At 47.4% G+C, this 24,050-nt stretch overlaps 1 protein-coding gene across 1 annotated transcript in view; it reads right to left on the reverse strand.

The window, feature by feature from the left end:
• NSG2 (neuronal vesicle trafficking associated 2) overlaps positions 1 to 4,490 on the reverse strand; it is a 31,337-nt gene extending 26,847 nt beyond the window's left edge. Inside the window, exons 1-2 of the mRNA XM_083872107.1 lie at positions 4,395 to 4,490; positions 3,397 to 3,547 (exon numbers count right to left, since the gene is read on the reverse strand). Of these exons, the coding sequence (XP_083728233.1) occupies positions 3,397 to 3,525 (129 nt within the window). The 5' untranslated portion in view covers positions 3,526 to 3,547; positions 4,395 to 4,490. The remainder of the gene's footprint in view (positions 1 to 3,396; positions 3,548 to 4,394) is intronic.
• Positions 4,491 to 24,050: the final 19,560 nt, after the last annotated feature.

A 24,050-nucleotide genomic window follows, 5' to 3' on the forward strand; every position in this document is an offset into this window, starting at 1 on the left:
AGGGAAATGCTTGAAGATTGTCAATAAATTTAAATGCACAGCAGGCTTAGCACCTTAGGGGTACAATCCCTGTCCTGGGTCTATTTGTCTCCCTGCAGCTACACAAGTGCTGACAGCAGGATGAGAATGCTGATGCTGCAGGAGCAGCACGGGGAAGGGACATCCTCCTTTGGTGGGAGAAGGAATTAAGACATTCCAGTGGCCTGCAATTTTAAAAAAGAAATGTTGCCACGTTAAAGCCTCCTGAAATCCTGCCTGCATTTTACCAACAGCAGCGAGGTGGAAGTCAGAGGGAGCTGCTGTGGAGAACAAGCCTGTTGGGAAGGCACCCCCAAAAGGACAGACAGGAAATTTTAAGCACACCTTTAAGAGTTTTCCCTTCTCACCTCCTATATGATTTTTTTCAAGGAACTGTCTGAAAAGAGCTGGACTTCAGGGGTTACATCACATCAGCAAAAGCCTCGTTTTTATATTCTCTCTGTGTCCTTTCTCTGACAAAGGAGCCAGACACAAAAAACACTTGGCAAGAGATGACGGAAGCTCTGGTGAAACAGGTGAAACAGGTGAATGCTGAGAGTCACTTTGAGTGACTCTCAAAGTGAGTCAGCTACAAAAATGTCCTTAAAATGAAGAAAAAAAACAGGAATTCAAGGTCCTTTCAGTCTGTAGATTCCACAGGCTTTGTGGGGTGTTTTTAAGGACAAAACAAACAACAGGTTTGATGTTCTGCATGCATGCAGGTATCTAAGACTCAACTGAAACAAAAAAAGCCTATAAAGGAACAGAATTCACAAATACACACCAGATGAAGGCATTATTGTAGGGACAGCAGGTGGGCAGCCCAGCACAAGCCTTGTACACTCTTGGATCACCATCCAAAGCTGTTACTACTCCTCCTCTAGGACAGAGCCCTGAGCTGCACCCAAACATCCCTGCCCTGGTTTTGATGCACTCTGACCTCAAGGTTAAATCCAGGTCAAAAGCTCAGCATTTCCTCAATGAAGATCCTTTTGTGACAGCGAGGAGAAGCCCAGAAAGGAGAACACTTAGCAGGGTCGGGGTTTTTTTTTAAGGTCTCACTTACAGTGGGCTGCCAGGACAATGCAGGCTGTCTGTGGAGGAGCTGGCTGGCAGCACTGCTCCCTCCCTGTGAGTGCTGGAAAAAGGATGGCAGGAAAGCCCCGAGGCTGCAGAGCTGGAGCTGTCCCTCACACCCCACTCCTGCAGCAGCCCATCAGCCACAGGAAGCACCTCACCTCATCATCTCATCCTCCCAGGCTAAAAATCAACTGCTCGCAGGTTTTAGGAAGAGACGGGAAAATAAGTCGATTTTAGGGGTTTTCTTAACCCAGTCTCCTGAGAGCAAGGAGAGTCCAAACAAGAAATATACCCTGAAAGACTTGAAATCCATGCCCACTCCTCCTCAGGGGGGACAGCCTGGCCTGAATTCAGCAGCAGCTTTGCTTTCTCAAGAACAAAGCTGCAATTTGCCCCTCTCACCCAACCTCTGCCCAAAGCTTTCCACCTGAGGCTCAGCTCTTTACCAGCAGCTCTTTCAGCAGCCCCAGGGTGAACTCACCCCACCAGAGCCCCTTCTTATAGAGAGCAACGGAAACAGGTCGTGAATTATTTTGCTTTTATCATAAATAACCTCTCCTCCCGGTGAAGGGATTTCCAGCCCGTTAACTCCGGGCCTGCTGCACGGAGGAGATGAACCACAGCCTGCAGAAATCAATAGCTCTGACTCTAATGAGTTCTGAATCACGCTCAGCACGCCCGGAGATACATCCCACACTTCCAGCGAAGCAAATTATGGATGTTGGTAGCTACACTGGCAGTAATATATGCTAATGAAGGTAATGTAACCTAACAACACCTGAATTATTGATGTGGGCATGTTTAAAGAGAAAAATCAGCAAGGAATCACACCACACCGATTCCACGCCAGTGTTTGTTCCACCAACAGGCAGCTGGAGCTGTGGCAGCGCTGAGAACACTCGTTAGCACTTGATCAGCTTGAAAAAGATCTTTGTTGGGTAATCCGTGCCTCACCTGCTCCACGAGTCATTGAAATGCCACATTGTGGTGAGACACTGGGTGATCTCAGCGAGCCCTTTGTACCGGCATCAAAGGAGCCACTCTGACACACCTACAGCTTCCTCTGAGCTTTTCAGACATTTATGACAAATCATACGGCTTTGCCCGAATTATTTGGCTTAATCTTATTTATCAGAGTCGCAGGTAAGGGCTGGCTTAGCGTCTGATTCACAACAATGCACAGAATTCCAACTGTCCTGAATGCAGCTCCTGGTTGCCATGAGGCAGGCGGAGAAAGGAACCAGTTCCTTTGTCTGGCACGGCTCTGGTTCCCAGGATGTCAAGGCAGTTGACTCAGCTCTATCCTAAAATAAACACGGTTTGTCTACCTAGACAGGTTTAGCACATCCATCACCACGTTCTCCACGATGTATTTTGGGAAAATTCATTTTGTACCACGGTAAAAGCAGGATATACGTTCAACAACCATCAGTGTTAATTTTGCTGTTATTCCATTATCCTGCGAGATCTAATCATTCCGTCTGTACTTTGGGGTGGGCTGGCTCCACCTCTGTGGTATCTGGGAACTACATTGCAGACAGGCTTTGTTTTGGCGAGGGCTGCTGGGGGAATACGGATTTTTACAGTCTCATCATGTCCTCACCAGGTTACACTGATATGCATCATCCCCACAGGGATGTAGACAAAAGATTTCCTAGTTCAAACTGCAGCCAAAAAAATCCCAACACAGCCCGCGGCCAATGGCACATTCCCGGGGCGTTTTAGTGCTGCATTCAGGTGTGTGAAGAGTTGAGAGGGCAGGGCAGAACAATGTCCCCTGCCCGGGGCTGTCCCCCAGGGACTCAGCCACTCTCCCCAGAGAAATCAGCATCCTCAGTGCCCAAATCGGCTCTGCAAAGCCACAGAGAGAGGAAAAACTGGAGCTTAACTGAGATAATTAAAACAGCTGCTTATTTCGCTACAGTTATCACATTACCTCCTCTCAAAGCAGGCCATTAATCTCACTGATAATAACATATTGCACTCTGCTCCTCAGTTTCTCCAGCGCTTGCAAGAGAAACACACCAAGCCTTTTTTTTTTTTTTTTTTTTTTTTTTTTTTTTTTTTTTTCAGTTGCATTTATGAATATTTGGGTGTTGTTTTTTTTTTTTTTTTGAGGAAGGAGGGCGCTGGGGGTCCTCTGTGTGCTTATTTGCCGTGTTAAAACAGATAAGCACACAGTGAAAGATAACCCCTTTTTATTTATTGAATAAACAAAATTCCCATCACCAGAGACAACCGAGGGGCACGTACGAGTGCGCAACCATGCAGGAGCACATTCTAATTTCTTTTTTTTACCTTTTCCGGAGCCGGGAACTGCAGGTGATTTACTTCCAAAGGCGTGATCAAAGGAACTGTCTGAAAACCATCTTCGTTGGATGGCTGCTTGTTGTTCTTGTCGTTCAAATTACTCCCCAGCTTCACCATCCTTGCACCCGGCTTTCCAGACCTGAGAGCGGGGGAGACGAGCAATGTCACCGGGGCCGGGGAGGGGACAATCCTGCCTTGCCCCGCTGGCTTTGGCTTCAGCTGTCGGTCCCTGGGTTTCGGGGAATGTCGCTTCATTTCACCAAAGCGTTTGCCTTACACAGACACCCACCCAAACCCCCTCTGAACCCCACAAACAGCCTTCAAATCCCACAAACAGCCTTTAAACCCCACAAGCAGCCTTTAAACCCCACAAACAGCCCTTAAACCCCACGAACAGCCTTTAAACCCCACAAACAGCCTTTAAACCCCACAAACAGCCCTTAAACCCCACGAACAGCCTTCAAACCCCACAAGCAGCCTTTAAACCTCACAAACAGCATTTAAACCCCTCGCTGTCAGCCCAAACACGGCGGATCCCAAAGCGCCGGGAGAGCCACCAGCCCTGGTAGGAATGTCACCAGCACCACCGGGAATGCCACCAGCACCACCGGGAATGTCACCAATGGTGGCAGGAAAGCCACCAGCACCACCGGGAATGTCACCAGCACCACCGGGAATGTCACCAGGACCATCAAGAATGTCACCAGGACCACCGGGAATGTCCCCAGCACCACCGGGAGTGTCACCAGCACCACCGGGAATGGCACCAGCGTTGCCACCACCCCGGACACGCAGCAGGACACAGGGACACGGCGCGTCTCCCACCGACCCCAGGAGGGTTTTTGATACCCCTCACCCATTTTTGCAGCCCCTTTGAGGGTTTGGACCCCCCACCCCTGCGCATCCCGGAGCGCTCGGCGCGTCCCCCTTTTCCCATCTCCCCGTGAGCGCCGGCGCTCAGGGCGGGGGGTTCAGCGGGCACTTACTGCCAAGCAGGCGGCGAGAGGCGGCGGCGGGGCCGGTGTGGAGCCCGCGGTGTCCGCGGGGGGAGCGGTGCTGAAGGGACAGCGCTGCGCTCGCTGCGGCTCCGCCGGCGACTGAGGCGGGCGGGGCGGCGGCTCCTTCCAGCGCTCCCCTCCCGCCCTCAGCGCGCCAAGGCCCCGCGCGCCCCCTGCCGGCAGCGCCCCGCCCCGCGCCGCGGGCACCGCGCCCCCTGCAGGCCGCACGGCTGAGGGAGCGGCCGTGTGCTCATGGCGTGTGCTCATGGCTGTGTCCTCATGGTTGTGTCCTCATGGCAGTGTCCCCATGGCAGTGTCCCCGTGTCCCCAAGGCCGTGTCCCCAAGGCTGTGTCCCTGTGGCAGTGTCCCCAAGGCCGTGTCCTCATGGCCGTGTCCACATGGCCGTGTCCTCACGGCGGTGTCCCCGTGGTTGTGTCCTCATGGCGGTGTCCCCATGGTGGTATCCTCATGGCCTTGTCCCCATGGCCTTGTTGCCATAGCCATGTCCTCATGGCCGTGTCCTCAAGCTGTGTCCTCATGGTTGTGTCCCCATGGCTGTGTCCCCATAGCCGTGTCCCCGTGGTCGTGTCCCCGTGGCCATGTCCCCGTGGTGGTATCCCCATGGTTGTGTCCTCATGGCCGTGCCCTCATGGCCGTGTCCCCAAGGCCGTGTCCCCAAGGCCGTGTCCCCAAGGCTGTGTCCTCAAGGCCATGTCCCCATGGCTGTGTCCCCAAGGCTGTGTCCCCATGGCTGTGTCCCCAAGGCCGTGTCCCCAAGGCTGTGTCCTCAAGGCCATGTCCCCATGGCTGTGTCCCCAAGGCTGTGTCCCCATGGCTGTGTCCCCAAGGCTGTGTCTCCAAGGCTGGGGAGGGAGAGAGGGAAGCAGGGGACACACGACATTGCCACGGCACCGCCAGGGCACACACACACACAGCACCCCGGCCAAGGTAATCCTTTCTGTGCGGCTGCGTGGGGACAGGAGTGCTGTCATCACCCTCCGGCCCTCGGTGAGGGCTGAGCGCTGTGTCCCTCACAGGGGTGGCACACAGTGAGGTGGGATTGTGGAATGGTTTAGGATGGAAGGTACCTTAAAGATCATCTGGTTCTCCCTGTGCCACAAGCAGGGACACCTTCCACTAACCCAGGTGGCTCCAAGCCCTGTCCAACCTGGCCTTCAACACTCCAGGGATCCAGGGGCAGCCACAGCTCCTCTGGGCACCCTGTGCCAGGGCCTGCCCACCCTCACAGGGAAGGATTTCTTCCCAATGTCTGAACCTAAATCTCCCCTCTTTCAGTATGAATCCATCCCCCTTGTCCTGTCACTCCATCCCTTGTAAATCTTTTCTCTCCATCTTTCCTTCTCTGCTTCCTTGCAGCCCCTTCAGACACTGGAAGGTGCTGTGGGGTTTCCACACAACCTTCTCCAGGCTGAACATCCCTAATTTTCTCAGCCTGTCCTCACAGAGAAGGTTTCCCAATCCCTTTTTTCAGCTTCCTGGCCCTCAGGCACTCCCCCCTGTGCCCACCCAAATTCCTGGCAGGAGGTTGGAGCCAGCTGAGGGTCAGTCACTGATCTCAGTTAACAACAGGACAAGAGGAAACAGCCCCAGGTTGCACCCAGACAGGTTTAGAATGGATTTTAGGAAGAATTTCTTCACTGAAAGGATGAGGCAGAGGCTGCTCAAGGCAGCAGTGGAATCACCATCCCTGGAAGTGTTCGAAAATCATGTAGATGTGGCATTGACAGTTTAATAGTGGACCTGGCAGTGCTGAGATAATGGTTGGACTCAGTGATCTTGGAGGTCTTTTCCAGCCTTAGGGATTCTGTGATTCCCAAGTTCTGGATGGCAGGACGGGACCACAGTCACCACCTCCTGCAGCAGGAGGCTGAGCACTCCTCTTGGAGACACAGGATACTTTGGGATGACTTCATCCTGATTTGTTTATAAATTTAGAATTTGCCTCCAGAGCTGGCAACTTGGCATTTTTCAGGAGACCTAAATATACTCCTTGAAGGCGTGAACTGTTTCCATAATAAAGCCTTTGAGAATTGACTTGTGAAAACTCATTTAAAGCTGTGTTTTGGCAGAGTGAGGGGAAGTGCTGACTGCAGTGGTAGAGCTTGTTCACAGTACAGTGGGAAGAGCTGAGAGGAAGGGGGTAGAGAAGGGCAGCTAAAACTACCTGCTACTAAACATCACCTTACACGGCCCATTAAAGATCCTCTTTCCAACAGTTTCACCAGTTTTTCATGCTTGGGTTGGAATTTTCTCTATCACATTTCTGGATCAGGCCAAACTTCTACAGTAAATTTCACCCAAGAGGTGTGTGTTTGTTTGTTTGTTTGTTTGTTTTTTTCTGGGTTTAAGAATAAAGTTGTGCCACAGATACAACTTAACCTTGAACAACTTTTGCCTGAAGTGTTACAAATTTTTGGCAGGTTGTTTTTTTTTTTGTTGTTTGTTTGTTTTTTTTATGTTCTCAGAATATCTGGGGGGGAAAAATCAATCACATCAGAAGGTTTGGGGAGTTCACATTCAGGAAATTCAAGAAAGATTTCTTAAGCAGGGATCCCCTTAGATCTGATCCATCTGAGGAGTGTTACACTGCAACTCCATGAAAATGGCATTGGGGTTTTCCACCTTTATCTAGTAATTACCAACTTGAGGGCTCTGTTGAAAAGCAAAGTGATGTCTTTCATGGCTTTCAAATGCATCCTGTGATTTAAAAACCAAATAATTTTCATCCACGTCAACACTGGCAATGAATATCCTGCTTAGCCAAAATATTACATTAATGACACCTAAGCTGATGCTCTGACTTCAGAGAGCTCTTGAGCAACACTTCACAAACACAGTGATGTGAAATCTCCAGAGTCACCTGTGCAAACCCATGGAAACTGGGGTTGCATCATGAAAAAATAAGGTTGCAAATAAAGTTACCTGCTTGTTCCACGCCTCTGAACTCACAGAGCTTGATATATTAACTTTTTTTTGGTTAGGCCTGGATATTTTTCATGGTGACAAACCTAAGGGGCAATGAGGGGAATCCCTTTCCTTCTTGTGCATTGCTCCCACTGTAAAACACCTTTCCTGTGGCTGCAAATCTCCTGATAACCAACCAGAGCTGACTTTGCTGGAGATATTCCATGGGACCCAGAGAACCCGGGTCAGCACTAGCACCAGGAACCACTTTTCCCCCAAAAGCCTTCTAGCTCTGCAAGAACCTGTGAAAAATGAGCAGATGCTGCTTTTACCTTTTGACTTTTCAGGGTGGAAGCACATTTTAAGCAATGTTTTGCAGTGGCACCATCTGAGAATTTTGGCAGTGTTGGTGGAGGGAGATGAGCAGAGAGATATCCAAAGCTTCCCTTGGAATTACATCCAGTAACTTCCATTTCCTCCACGAGGCTGAACCAGCCCTGTGACTACTTAAGATCAGTGTGGCCCATTTCAGTTTGAAAATATTTCTTTGCAAAATCCCTCTCACAAACAAACAAACAAACAAACAAACAAACAAACAAACAAACAAACAGACTACCAGGAGTAAATTTCCTTAGCAGGATGCTTCAGGGCAAAAATAGATGTCTGAAGTTGCCAGCAAGATTCCAAAAAGTGAACATTCTGTAGGGACAACATTAAAGCAAGCCCAAGTGAGTATGAGAAATCAGAGTAACACACAGATTTTCTTACAGAGCCAATTCAGAGCCTGACATTTCCGCCCACACAGCACAGCTCGGTGACAGGCAATAAGACACGGCAGCAATATGAGCAACATGAGACTCCAGAGGAATAAACAATATATTTCTTCTGTCAACAAAAAATATATGCCCCACTTTATTCCTTTCATAAGTCTCCCACAATTGTTAATGCCCTGGGTTTGTGTGGCAAAGGGGCTGCAGGGGTGGCTTCTGTGAGAAGCTGCTGGAAGCTTCCCCCATGTCCCACAGAGCAGCTCCAAGGGGGTAACACCTCTGGAAAACAGATTTAAGCGGGGTAGGGTAAAACTGCCCAGCTGCAGGCAGGAGAGAGGAGTGAGAATATGTGAGAGGAACAGCTCTGCAGACACCCAGGATGGGGGAGAAGGAGGGGAAGGAGATGCTCCAGGTGCCAGAGATGAGATTCTCCTAAAGCTCAAGGTGAAGCCCAAGTGAAGCTGAGCCCAGGAAGAAAGGAGAGTAACATGGCTTGGGTATAAACACTTCACTGTATTGCAAATTCTGCAGCTTGTAAACAAAACTTCAGTCACAGCACAGTTCACCCTCTCCCCACTTCAAGCCTGAACACATAAATCAACTTCTCTTCAATGTTAATGAATATTATTCTACTCACTTGCTCCTTGATGTATGAAACACTTATTGTCTCACTTCATAAAATACATTTCCTGCACACTAAGCACTTTTCTCTATAACGTTCCTGCTCATTAGTACGAGGAACAATATTTTATCTGGTTTTGTATATTGAAAATCTGGGATCAGGCTTTCAATGAAAGCACTGAAAAATGTGTGAACGGGAAGTAGGGGTTACTAAGAAGAGAAACTACAGAACTTAAAGGCACTGAGTGAGGACAAAGTTTGAGGAATTCATGATAGGGCAATGCTAGGAGTAACATCATCCACCTCAGACTGTTCTACCAAAGGATTGTGTTTGTTTCTCAAACATTCACCTGAGTTCATGTGAAAATTAGTCCAATACAGCACTGAAAACCAGTACAATGTTCTTTCCCTTGGGAGATCGCAGACAACTTAGCACCATACTCAAAATTTTTTACCCTTTCTGTAGCTGAAGGAATTTAAATACAAGGAGGTGTAAAAAGTGACCATGATGTTTGAAGCTGGGTTTAACTACTCACAGTCACTGCTGTGAGGAGTTCCTCCATTCCACAGAGTTCCACCAGCACCACTGACTCCCTGTCACACACAGCAGGAACCAGAAAACAATCATACAGCAGAACAGGGGAAAAAAACTAAAAGCCATGTTAGTTTATAATTAATTTCAAAATGCAGGAGATTACAAAGATTATGGAAGAGAGGGGACATTTGTCAGTGCCATCCTGAGCCTTCCTGCACAGCTCTCTCAATCTGCCTCTGTTCCTCCTCAAACAGTGCAATAAATCTCACACATTCCCAGTATAGAGGGATCCTGTCATGACCTCTGGGAGATGACACAAATCAGATTTGTTCACAGCCCAGCCCAGCAACATCCACAGCTCAGCTGAGTCCCTCGGGTGAGACACAAATATGGAGCCCAAATTTAGAGAAAAACTAAGAGATCCTCTCTTAATCTGCTCCACATATTCAGCACAAGAGACACAATAAAAGAGGTGCCACACCACTGGGAGGTCAAAGCACTCAGCATCTTCCAGAGGGTGATCACCCTCCCTGGATCAAGGCATATTCCTTTTTTCCTTAGGAGACTCTACAACTTTTCTCCCAACAAAATGAAAGTGCAGCTACCCACATTCATTTTCCCTGGGCTGAAGCTTTCACATGTGAATTTTTCTGCCTCAGATCAGAGGGTCCTGATGCCATCACTAATGAGTGAGAAACATCCTGTGAATATTTATTAAAAATCCACTGTGGCTTAATATACTTCAATAAAACTTGCTCTTTTCATCCTAAAGTAAAATTCCTCTTAAACCACAGGTTCTCCTGCTACTCCAGTTTGCTGGAAAGCCCATGATGTTAAACCCATCCATGGCTGCTTTGGTTTTTATGCAAATTCCAACCATCAGAGTTATATAAGTGCTTATGCAATGAAAAGAGACATAATACACAAACCTGCCCATGTCACTGAGAGTTATTTACAAGAGCTATAAATCAAAGTTCTGTTTTGCTTTATATTTAAGGGCCTACTGCACAGGCAAAATGTCATATATGCCCAAAATTTGCTTTCAGTCACTTCCCCTTCCCAAAGAAAAAGGAAACTGCAGTTCAGCTGAAGGCTATTCCTTAGTCAGAGTCCATGCAAAATTGTATTAGAAGCTTTGAAGTTAAAACATGAACATTGACTACCAGGGAGGGCCCTAAAGACAAAGACATTTTCTGGATGTAAATGTTCAGTGAAGACAAAGGTCACCTTCTACTTTCCCCAAATCAAACCATATTGGAAACTCCACATCTTGCTCTCAAGTTTTGCTTCAGAGCTGAAATCTTTTCATAGAAGGAATCAGCAGTGAAATATTATTAACCTTGGTGATTGATTATGCTGTAATGGCCACGTTGTGATAACTTCAGAGGCCATGGGGCTGCAGAGCCTCAGTTGGTGGGACACAGGAATCTGATTCGTCCCAGCTCCAGAGCAGATGGGGCATGAGCAGAGGAACTACTGGGCAAGCCAAGCCTCCAGCCTGCTGGAAATGAGGTTTTATCTCAATTGGTGGCTTTGGCCCAAATCAGGCAGGAAACAAACCCTTTTGAAAATGCCCACAAACTGGAAATTCCCAGAAAGGTCACTTCAGAAACACCAAAACACCATCCCCAAGTTCCCAAGGCTGCAGCTGAGGGGTAACATTGTCCCTGGCAGCAGCAGCAGCAGCAGCTCCACACAGGGGAGCTCCTGAAACTCCCTGGCTGCTGTGCAGGGGATGCTGAGGACACCCTGGGAAGGCAGCCCAGAGCCACAGCTCCATGGCAGGGAGGGCAGGAGCTCCAGCAGCCCTGCCTCAGCCAAGCTCCCAGTGCTTCCAGACATGGAAATCACTGTGGAGTTCGGGCTCCCAGCACTTCCCTGCTTTCAGCTTTACAGCCTTTGGAAGTGGTAGCCCAAGGCCACCAGCTGGAGTTTTGAGCCCCCAGACCCTGGACAGAGAACTCCAAGGCAGAATTGTCTCAGTTGAGCTGCTCCAGGAACCGGGCAAGAGCTCCTCAAATGGGAAAACTTCAACCAGAACATGTCAGGATGTGCTTTTTCCAGCTAAACTTTGACCAGTTAATCTCCAGCTAGCATGGAACAGTGATACAAACCCCAAAGGCTTTACTCTCCATTGCTTACCTTCAGCCAAAGTCATTTGTATTTATGACACACAGGGAAAAGAGCTTATCCAGACCAGCTTTTGGATCACGAGATAAGTGTCTGACACCATTATTTACAGATAACAGAAATTCAGCAGCAATGCCTTTGGCTACTCTGTGTGCCCTGGCTGCTCCATTCCACCTCTGTAGCACAAGGAGCCTCCTCAGATCTCCTGGCAACTGTTCACAGAGTTAAAGAGTTCACAGAGATAAAGAAATGTCAAACTTTGTGAATAAGCTGGAGTTTGTGTTCTGTATAGAAAGGTAAATTATGCACTGAGAGCAAGGCAAAGCAAAGGCAAAGTGTGACCTCTGTATTTGCACATCTGCTTCAGTTCACACTCCAAGGGAGATTTGTTATTAAAAACTTCAGGTAACTGATCTGCATTTTGAAGAATGTGAAGGAAAAGCAGCACTGCCCAGGTGCCACAGCAGGACAGTGTGACACCTGCTCTTGGTTCTGCAGTGAAGATTAAGGTCTTCAGAGAAGAACCAGCTCTTTTCTGTATCTCCACTCTGTGATCCAGTGCCCTGAGGGTCCCTTATTTACTTCTCTCTCCTTTCAGTGAAGTTTTTCATGTTTATCCAACCCTTTTTCCCCTTGCTGAGCACGTTACTTACTTGGAACCTGTGAGATATTTTAATGCAACACTGCAATTACATTTCTTTTGCGTTTTACACTTAAATGATCACACAAATTTAAATAAGAATGCACAGAGGTCTGAGTGGATGGAGATGGTTTGCAGAGCTTGAGCTGGGTTCTTCTCCAGGCCCTTTTTTCAGCAGTTTAACTGCTCTGATGTCCCTTGTTCCCAACTGTACCTTTGAAATCTGGTCACTACAGCAGGTTCAAAATTGAACCCAAATCAGCAATTTTTTCCCCACTGCAACAGCTGTTCTGGCCCAAAGTGATTTGAAAAATGTAAGAGCCTTTCAAAGTACTGCCAAATGAAAGTTCTTGATTAGTAGATCCCAACCAATTAATTATCTCATCACCACCACACAGACCTTTTAGATTGAAGGAGGTACATAGGGATGATTTAGGGCCATACTTACCTTCTATAATTTCTTTTAAAACAGTCTCACAGACAGAGGTCTGTATTTACCCAAAGAATCTTAATGTCTTGGCTAAACTTCATGCAGAGATTTAGGTTAATGCACCTCATCTATCCTGTTAAAGTAGCAATTATGCATCTGGAAGAAAAGTGTTTCCAGGGCCCCTGAAGTCTGTGCCAGTAAAGTGCCAACTGCAGCTTCAGTTTACAAGAAAAGTTAAGTTAGAGCAACAACTCTACAATTGGCAAACCAGGATTGTAAACTAAATATTCCCAATGCAAACATTTCATTGATAGAGCTGTGGGGACAGAGAGACCATCTCATTTAGTCAAAAAAACCTCACAACCCCCCCAAAATCCCACGTGTGACTCTAAACATGTGTTTTGAAAATACCAAAGAACTGTGACATTTTTGCTCTGCCAGAAAAATGATCACATCTTGACTGAATACTTTGCCTTCTCATTTCTTTTTCCAAGCTGAAATGTCAACTATTTTAGGTAAAATCCGAATATTACCCCACCACAAACCAGAAGAGAACCTTGTATGCTGTGCAGCTGTCCCTGAAAAGGCACATTCCAGTTCCACACTTGCAGTTTTACCAGGAAGAAAACAGAGATGAAGCCTTTCCAAGTGCTTTGCTGCCTAATGACACAATCACCAGCATGTTATCAAAGCTCAACACCCTGACACTGCAGTCATTATATCTGCAAACACCAAGACATTATGGCAGGAGGAAACAATCCTTTTATTGAAAGCAAGGACGTCTCACTGTGACAGGTGAATGTTTTACTCCCGAGATGAACCCCATATACATAACTATTTTTATGCAGTTTTCATGTTCCATTTACACAATTTGCTGGCTTAAAAGGCTTTAACAGTCAATCAAGGGTTCAAGTATTAAGCTGCAGAACAGGAGAAAATTATATTGTGTTATTGAAGTCAGGTAGATAAACAACACCTCCTGATTGTGATGGTGCCATTATGTGCCTCAGGATGAAGAGGAGAGAGAAAACATTCACCTGGTTTCATATTCCAAATATTGGCTGAGATTTATGTATAAATGGATGAAAGAACAGAGAGGGTTATTGTGTAATATTTTAATATCATAAAGTCAGATTTATTCAAACCAGGAAAAAAGGAAAGTGGGGTTTATGTCTTGTGTTGAGTTCTGCCTTACCGAATTTGTGTTTATTATTCTGACAAGCTACAAAAATAAAATATATAAATACAGAGACAACAGTAAATGTGTATCTCTTCTTTTGCAAGCAAACTGTCACAATATTATGCTCATTAAAAAGCTTTCTGAAACTAATAGCTCAGTGAAACACCAGACTTAATGGCTTGAGATAAATATCTTGCAACAGAGCTGTTTAAGCCACTGTAAAAACAAACCTCTTAAACAGCAGAAGCACAAACACCAAGCAAACAACAGAGAACCTGTGTTCCCTGAAGTCACTTTGCAGACTTGCACTGACTCCAGGAAGAATTAGATCAAAATAAAAGCTTTCACTTTGTTTATATTTCCTTTGGGGCTGAATCTTCCTTTTTTTTCTTGCTACACCCAGCCAAAGATGGACTCATCCTAGAGAAAAAAAAAAGTGATAGAAGTGAATTGGTACACTCCCATTAATATTAAAAAAAGAAGTCTCTATATCAAGTGGGACAAATAAAGACTGTTCAGATTCTTCAGATTGTACTTTAGACCATCAGGGAAGGATTTAACTTAAGAAGAAGGCAAAATCCACCTCCCTCTGCCTTGGCAAAGCACAAAGCCCTCCCTGTGAGGATGGAGCTGCACTGGTCCCCAAATCACTGAAATATTGAAAAAAAATTGAGCTCAGTGTCAGTAATACTTCAGAATGTAACTGGTATTTATTATAATAACACTAAGCAAGATCACTGCATGTTTTTAACATTATTAATTTGCTTATTTTAGGGATTTTTTGGCCTGTAATGGACTGTGTACATACCCTGTCCAGGTATGCCCCATTCTGTGACCTCTGGGTCCTGTCAGAGCCTGCAGGAGAACATCAGGTGGAGGAAAATCATCATTTGCAGTCACAGAATGGAATTTAATCTTAATTGCAGCATTCCAAGGAGTAAATGGGTAACATTAAAATTCAAGTAGACTTTTGTTCTCTCAAAAAACCCCTATTTATAGAGGCAAGAAAATGCAGCATTAATTTTCTAGATTTATTAATCTTGGGAAAAAGAAAAGATCAAAATGAACCCAGTTTATTCAGACTTGTTGATCCCTATCTAAATATCTTCTACAATTATTCCATTTGCTTCTTGATTAATGAAAATTTCAGATCAATAGGAGACTCATCTCCTAGATTTGATGTTGTGCAAAATCTGCTAATTAGAAAAGAAGGTATTGGAATTGATGGTTTTCACTGAAATAGGACTTAATAGGAGATCCTCAGTTAAAGCTCCTGAGAAAGGGGTGGAAATTACAATTAAGGATAAGTAAGAGGGGAGGAGAAGGGATTGGTTGGTTGGTGAGGTTTTTTCAAGTCACTGGAAATGATATATAAAGAAAATGCTCTTTCTCTAAAAGAAATGAGTGGCTGAAAAGGGGACAGGCCTTGTCCATAAATCCAAGGTGAAACAGCTCATGGTGATCCATAACAAACAGAAAAGCAGCCATTATGGAAAGATGGCAAATCCACCCAGGAAATCATATATAAGCAAGATTTTAGGCTTTATTTCTTACAATAACTTGAAATCTAATAATCTGTTAAAGATTTCTTCTCCTTTTTTCTTGACCTTGTACTTCTTTTTCTTGAAATCAAGCAAACATAAATCCAGGAAGATTTTTTTTTTTAAATTCACTGTTCTACACATCCATGGATCTTAAACATGGATATATGTCCCACATATACATTAATAGCTTTGCACAAGCACTTCTGCAATGATCTCAGCTCACATGGAACAGTTTCCATGGGAGGAGAGATTTATTAGATTGGAACTTCTTAGCACAGAAATATGACAAGAGGCCAGTGGAACCTTGAATATGAATAGCACATAATGAATAATTAATGTCATAACTCCAGAATTAATCAGGAATTGGGTTTAAAGCCAACAGAAGAAGTGTTTTTGCACACAATGCAGAATATTTGCACAATAATTGCAGAAGAAGTTGTTTGAAGCATATTTCAGTGGAATTTCTTCTCCTATTCAATAGCATCCACTGGGGTAGAGATTTCTGTTCTGAACCAGAATTGCACTTCTTTTGTTCTCATGAATAAGATTTTTAAGGGAGTATTTTCTTGTGTGGAAATCTATTCCAATACTTTACAAAATAAGACACTGGCAGGAATGGTCCCACATTTTGGGATACACCCCAACATGCCCCCATGTGGAAAACTTCCATCAGCACCAATGCAAGGGAAGAAAAAGTGCTGTGGGTGACAAGTGGCATTTTTTGACTTGCCTGGTAGCTCTTCATGGATTAGTATATTCTTTTTCCTAATAATTCCTCCAACTGTGAGGCCAGAAATTCCAATTCCATTTGTAAGCATACACTGTATTATCTTAAATTGTGCAGCAGCTACAATGCCTCTAATTGAAATTGGCTGAATGCAGAGCACCAGTTTTAATTCCCAAGTCATTTTCCAGTAATGAAAGAGCTGCATTCAGGGCACAGAGTGAGAACATGTTCGATGGTTTTGTTAAATTGTGTTACAGCAACCTTTGGGGAGCATCTAATTTATTTATTGTATGTATGAAATCAACCACTATTTTCCTACGTGGAAAAATAAATTATTATTCATACAACCACTGCCTTGGACCCATCTGTGAATAAGTTTAATTATGTATTTCACATGTTCAGAAAAACCTGCAGATGTTTTATGTGCGTGTCTTTAATGTCAGGCTGCAGCAAACACTTCCACCATCCTTCCTCTAAATTAGCACGTACAAAACCCTCCATGAAACAAAAGGGATTTTTCCAAAAAAGCTGGGAGTGCCTAAAGCATGGAATGAATTCCATTTGGGAGCTGTAAAACCTACTACCCAAAAACAAACAGCTGAATGAACCTTAAACTTTGGGATCTTCACTTGTATTAATAATTTGTTTTCTCTAGTAAAATAAAACATTATCAGTTCATTTCCCACCTTCTCCATCAAACTGGCTGCAGGTCAACAGTCGACTTCTGAGCCTTTCATTTTCCTCAAGCATTTTTGAAATCACTTTCCAGACCTTGTGCCAGACTTTGGACTGAAAGATAAAATGTGAAGCATACAAAAAAATTTGCATTAAAACATCTATAGGGCAGAACTTTGAATTTCCCACAATGACTATGAAGTCCAGCTGTTTTTTTTTTTTTTTTTTTGTTCAGGACTGGGAAAGAAGGGAAGAAGGGATATAAATGTGGGATATATGGAAGAACCACTTCTGTTTAAAAGTCAGAAACATAAATTCCTCCATGTTTTTTCACATGAGATCTCCACCTCCTTTCTTGCCTAGAACTCTCCTGTTTATCCAAGACTCGAGAAGTGCCCTTCTAGATAAGCAAAGCTCATGAAAATGTGTGTAGAGCTGTTAAGTTCTTTTCAAAGTCATCCAAAATGGGGGACAAAAAAAAAAAAAAAAAAAATATTGTGCAGTTTTCCAGGACCAAAAAGTTTGCCATGGGGTCCTTCAGCAGCAGCAGAACTGAGACCTCAAACTCAGATTCTTGAACAGCAACACTCTTGCCTATTTCATATCAAATCCATATTAATTTGTTTTATAGATGTTGAAAACCTTTACTTTAGAGGTATAAAGCTCTGCCAGTAGTGGGAACGTTTCAAATTTGTGCATTCAAAAGATTAAATTGGAATTGTGGACAAAAGCATTCAGGCAACAAATAGAAATGGCTGTTGACATGCTGATGGTTGGAATTTTGCTGGACCTTGTCTGAGAGACTTGTTTAAATCTGAAGATAATTCCTTTCTGGAGGACATTTATTGCTAAAACATTCTATATATTCCTCATTGTTTCTGAAGACTGTTCAATGCACCAGGAGAGCCATACTCCCGGATGTTATTAGCTGCTCCTCTGCAGTTGGTAGCATTTTGCTGTTTTTAAATCAAGTCTCTATAACACGACTCTTTTCTAGTCCAGCTGATTACTTGTACTTCACACATTACAGAATCTCATAACGAGTTACTGCTTAACAAATGTCCCTCTTAAAATTTCAAGCATTTGTCAAACTGCTGAACAGGAACAGAAAAACATTTGTGGAGCAGAAAGTAATTCTGCATTGCTCCAAGGATGGCGTTAATAGCTCGGGTTCCTGCCTTCGCTTATTTGTAACCCGTGGGATTTCTTTGTTTAAAATATGAGAGGAAGAGGAGCTGCAGAGCTTTTTCCTGCTGGGTTTCACCCCCAAGGTGTGCTGCACCCTGGCCCCAATCCAGCAAAGCATTTCAGTACAGGCTTTAAGTCAACAGCATATTCTCATTTTTCAAGGTAGGCACACACTTAAGTGCTTTATTGAATGAGAGCCAGAATTTTAAAGCCTCCAGAGAGGGAAGATAATACCATTTTTTCTTTTCTGTAAGTAAGGTTTTCAGTAACAGGCTACCAATTCCATCTTTTAATCTCCCTCATGCTCTCACACACAGAGAACAAGCCGCTTTCTCAAATGCCAAGGCAGCTAATTGAGCTGCCACACTTGATACCTTTTTCTTCTTTCGTTTAATGACTTTATCAACGTTTCTTGAAGGGATGGGAAAGTCAAAGGTGTCAGCCTTAGCCTCTCGAGGGTCACCTAGAAAGAGTTTAGAAAGCATTTTTTGAGTATTTACAATACATTCCTAAGGAAGAGGTTGATCACTGGCACAGGTTGTCCAGAGAAGCTGTGGCTCCCCATCCCTGGAAATGTCCAAGACAGCTTGGATGGAGCTGCAGCCTGGTCCAGTAGAAGGCGTCCCTGGGAAGGACCTGGAACTGGATGATCTTTAAGGTCCCTCCCAACCCAAACCACTCCATGATTCCAGAGGGATCCTTATTTCTGGCCACCTTACAGGGTTATCAATCCTCATATCCTGCAGCTTGTCCCCTTCTTCTTTACTCCATTACAACCAGGGAGCAAGTGAGTGTCTCCCAAATGCCAGGAAACAGATTTCAAAACTACACAGCATCCACACGTTAGACAACAAGCTTCTGGGAGCTTTAATTCCCTCTCTTTCCCACAACTGGACACAGCAATCGAGGTGTGACCTCACCAGCGCCCAGAACAGGGGAACAATCACCCCCCGGCGGGTTTTGCCGGCCCCGCTATTCCTGGTAGAGACAAGACAACACTTGAGCCACCTGCAGCCCTCAGAGAACCCGATAGAAAGGGTCTGTCCCGGGGTTTTACACACCGCGGCTGCTGGTTCTCCCCGGGCCGCCGCTCCCCGCCCGCCTCCCGCTGCCGCCCGGCCCGGGGTTGGGGCTGGGGCTGGGCCCGGCCCGCAGCTCCGGGGAGGCCCTCGGGGCCCCAGCCCGGCCCGGGGGGCTCTGCCGGCAGCCCCGGCCCAGGCGGATCACGGTGCCGCAGCGGTGCGAGCCGAAGCTGTTCACGTAGACCAGCGGCACCGGCGGGCGGGCGCGGCGGCCGCGCTCCGTGTGCGGCGGGGCCGGGGGCATGGGGGGAACCGGGGCTGGGGGCTGAGAGCCTGCCGGGGATTGAGGCTTAGGGAGGAGAAAACAGGGGAGGGGAGGGGAACGAGGGCTGAGGGGAATCGGGGGATGAGGCTAAGAGAGGGAAACAGGGGGCTGAGGGGAGCCGCAGCTGAGGAGGCGGCGAGGGGAGCCGGGGCTGAGGGGCCGTGAGGGGAATCGGGGGTCGGTGAGGGGAATCGGGGCTAAGGGGCGATGAGGGGAATCGGGGGTCGGTGAGGGGAATCGGGGCTGAGGGGCGATGAGGGGAATCGGGGGTCGGTGAAGGGAACCAGGGGTCGGTGAGGGGAGCCGGGGCTGAGGGGCCGTGAGGGGAATCGGGGGTCGGTGAGGGGAATCGGGGCTAAGGGGCGATGAGGGGAATCGGGGGTCGGTGAGGGGAATCGGGGCTGAGGGGCGATGAGGGGAATCGGGGGTCGGTGAAGGGAACCAGGGGTCGGTGAGGGGAGCCGGGGCTGAGGGGCCGTGAGGGGAATCGGGGGTCGGTGAGGGGAATCGGGGCTAAGGGGCGATGAGGGGAATCGGGGGTCGGTGAGGGGAATCGGGGCTGAGGGGCGATGAGGGGAATCGGGGGTCGGTGAGGGGAATCGGGGGTCGGTGAAGGGAACCGGGGACTGAGAGGAGCCGGGCTGGGTGTCTGTGACGGGAACCGGGCGATAGCTCAGTGAAAGGAACCCAGGGTTGTGAGGGACTGAAAGGGCAGCGAGGGTTTGGTGAGAGGAGCCGGGGACTGAGGGGAGCCCGGGTTTGTGAGAGGACTGAGGGGCTGGATGTCGCCCTGTCCCTGGGCCAGCGCTAGAGTTTAGTCCATATTGCTGCTGCCTGAAACCACGTATCGATACATTTCATGCACGTTAATGATCTATTTGTACCAGTAATTAAGAGACTCCAGGCTGAAGGTTGGTTGATGTCTTGTTTGTCTCTACAGCAGGGGAACCGCTGGCATCCCTTTGGTGCGGGTGCTGCTGCACAAGGATTTCCTCTCCAAAAAGTGCACCCACTCCAGACTCGTGCTGAACAATAATGAAACACCAAATAATTGTTTTGTCCTTCAAGCAGCAACAGATGTGTGACACTGACAGGATGCCTGGGGGGTTTAGTCCAGCTCATGCTCGGCAGAGACGTGTCCCATTGCAGCCATGGCTTTGTTGGATACGGACAGGGACAACTGGCGTTCTCAAACCACTGAAGAGCTCAAGTCATGGAGTCATGGAATAGTTTGGGTTGGAAGGGACCTTAAACACCATCCAGTTCCATTCCCTGCCATGGGCAGTGACACCTTCCACTACCCCAGGTGGCTCCAAACCCTGTGCAGCCTGGCCTTGGGCACTGCCAGGGATCCAGGGGCAGCCACAGCTGCTCTGGGCACCCTGTGCCAGGGCCTCAGAACCCTCACAGGGAAAAATTTCCTCCATACATCTCACCTAAAGTTATCCTAAATTCAGCATAACTCAGGCAAGGTCGTTGCTCATTAACTGTAATATCTTGATCAACTGCAAAGGGTGAATACATCTGAATACATCTGGTGGAGATTTGGGGTTCTCTGAGCATTCTTTGCAGTGGAAGCTACTCATATGATTCCACAGAATTCATGGAATCACAGAATGGGTTGGGTGGGACCTTTAAAGATCATCCAGTGCCACCCCCTGCCATGGGCAGGGACACCTCCCACTATCCCAGGTGGCTCCGAGCCCTGTCCAGTCTGGCCTTGGACAATTCCAGGGATCCAGGGGCAGCCACAGCTGCTCTGCCCACCCTCACAGGGAAGAATTTTTGTCAGGTCCCACTGAAGTTTTCTTTGTCACTAAAATACTGCTCCAAATTACTTCCCACAGTTCACTTTGCACAGGGTTGCAAATTAGAAATAATAAATTCTACGAAGATACCTATTTTCCCTAATTGTTTCAGCAGCACTAGCAGCATGAATTGTGTTGCCCTCAGGAATGGATCCAAAGAGACCACAAAGCAAACCGTGGTCATTCCCCAGGCTTTGAAGTGACTGAGGGTCCCTGTTTGTGTCCAGGGAAGGGAATGGAGCTGGGAAGGGTCTGGAGCAGCTGAGGGAGCTGGGAAGGGGCTGAGCCTGGAGAAAAGGAGGCTCAGGGGGGACCTTGTGGCTCTGCACAAGTCCCTGCCAGGAGGGGACAGCCGGGGGGGTCGGGCTCTGCTCCCAGGGAACAGGGACAGGAGGAGAGGGAACGGCCTCAGGCTGGGCCAGGGGAGGCTCAGGGTGGACAGCAGCAGGAATTTCTCCATGGAAAGGGAGCTCAGGCCTTGGGAGTGCCCAGGGAGGTTTGGATCCCCATCCCTGGAGTGTCCCAGGAAGGGCTGGAGGTGGCTCTGGGGTGGGGACAAGGCGGCGATGGAGCACCGGCTGCTCTCGGCGATCCCGGAGCTCTTTCCCCGCCAGCGGTTCCCGGGCCGGTGCAGTGCGGGCGGGCCCCGCCAGGTGGCGGCCGCTCCCAACAACCGGCGCCGCCGCTCGGGGCCCGCCGAGCATCATCCCTGGATCCCCGGGACTGTACCCGCTGCCGGCTAAAGGCACGTCCCGTGTGCAGCTGCAAACGAGGAAAAACAACTCGCAGAGGCACAGCCTGACGGTTCGCCAGAGGAGTTTGTTGTTTGCCAGTTATAAAAGGGCATCTCCTGCAGGCTCCAAAGGGTGCGGACTGAAAAGGAGGTTGTAGGTGTGACAACTACTGAGTCAGAAGCCTTGAGATCAACTGCGACCTCAAATACCAAATGTGACCTCCTGTATCAGGGAAAGGTTCTTCCCCCAGAGGGTTCAGGCACTGCCCAGGCTCCCCAGGGAACGGGCACGGCCCCAAGGCTGCCAGAGCTCCAGGAGAGCTTGGACAGCGCTCCAGGGATGCCCAGGGCGGGATTTTGGGGATCTGTGCAGGACCAGGGGCTGGATCAATGACCCTGGTGGGTCCCTTCCACTCAGGATATTCTGTGATTCTACAATTCTCAATTCCACTCTTCCCCAAACCCAAACTCCCTCTTCCTCTGTCAAAACCTGCACTAACCAACTGCACCAGTGAGGCAGCGGCCACTGAGTTGAGTTTGGGATATTAAACCCAAAAGCTTCATTAAAAACTGGTCCTGGCCTACAAACTTCCCCAGGTCCATCCATCCCAAAGCCCTGGTAAAGAAATCCCTTCTTTAGCTGCAGTGTCTCCCACACCACAACCCCCCAGTGAATCCTCCTCACACACAACCCTAAAGAGCCCCGTGTTCATTCCATGACTGTCTCTGCATTGTGCAGGAACACTTGCTGCTGTATCTGCCAGGGCAGGAGCTGCCTGTGCCAGCTGGCAGCTGCTTCCTTCCTCCGGCCTCCTCAGGGCACCACGGCTGCCAAGGCAGTGGTTTCTCAGCACCTGTACTCACAGAAATGCTTCCACCCTGCTAATGCAAACACACAGACCTCGTGGGGCACATTTTGTCCACTTTCCCCAACAGCGCATTGCCAGCGCTTTGATCTCAAATGCAAATTCAGCTCAGATCCTTTTTAGGATCTGCTGCTGCTCAGAGAAAAATCAATGCCACCTAAAATCTCTCTGCAGATCTGTCAAGTTCAGCTGTTTTAGCTGCACGCTGCTCTTCACCCACCTTTCCACATGTGTGAGCTGACTACCAGCTGGCCACTATCTCTGTATTAATCACCCCGAGCAAACATCTCAGCTTTTCACCAGAGCTGCAACTGTCTGGTTAAAAATAGCCCAGATTCCAGTTTTCAGCCTGCACCTCATCGTTCCTTTGCTTTGTGCTCCAGGGGCAGCTCCTCCATCTCACCATTTGTGTCGGTTCCTGAATTCCATTGTTTCAGTTTTGCTTTGGCCAAGGATGTGCCATCATCCATGAGCCCTGGCAGCCCTTTTAAAATCAGGCAGTTTTTGGTGCCTACAGCTGGTGCCAAGGAGAAGGAAGGAAAGGAGCCATTGGGCTGTACACATGGTCAGTGGTTCCCTGAAAATCCCACCCTTCTGCTGCTGGTGGAGATTTGGGGTTCTCTGAGCATTCTTTGCAGTGGAAAGTACTCATGTGGTTCCACAGAATTAATCAGAATTACAGAATGGGTTGGGCGGGACCTTTAAAGATCATCCAGTGCCACCTCCTACCATGTGCAGGGACATCTTCCACTGTCCCAAGTGGCTCCAAGCCCTGTCCAGTCTGGCCTTGGACAATTCCAGGGATCCAGGGGCAGCCACAGCTTTTCTGGGCACCCTGTGCAGGGCCTGCCCACCCTCACAGGGAGAAATTTCTTCCATACATCTCACCTAAAGTTACCCTAAATTCAGCATAACTCAGGCAAGGCTGTTGCTCATTAACTGTAACATTGTCTTGATCAACTGCAAAGGGTGAATACATCTGAAGTAGAGCTCTGACACTGAACAGGAAAAACGTGCTCATTGTGACAACAGCTACACTCAAACCTTGTTAATTATACCCTCAGCAGTAGCACAAACAATTATTCTATCACCTTCATTTTCACAGAATATTTAATAAGTCACTGGAATGAGGGAGTTCATTAGTATGTGGTTACAGCACAAAAGACGCTGGGGACCATTTATTAATGTAACCAGGAATCATTATAAAAACAAAAGTCACGACTTCTGCTAAGTCAAAGCAATGAATTTGCCTTCAGCTTCTTCTTACTTGTAAAATTTCCTCATTTAGCCTGGCTCTAATTGTGTGAGCAGTAATGGGGCAGCAGAGAGGGAAAATGGAACAGCACCTGCATTTCACAGCAGTGAACCTGCACAGCTCCCACATACAAGGGAATCCTGCCCTCCACACCACTCAGAAGGAGAAGCCAGTTCTCCCATCTCTTCATGCTGTGCATAAAAATATTTAGCAGACTATAAACTGTGTTACATAAAAGCCTGAGCCCTCCCCTGGAGAGATTCCAAATC

This window comes from Zosterops lateralis (genome assembly GCF_965231275.1).
Source record: "Zosterops lateralis genome assembly, chromosome: 14".
Lineage (NCBI taxonomy): Eukaryota > Metazoa > Chordata > Aves > Passeriformes > Zosteropidae > Zosterops > Zosterops lateralis.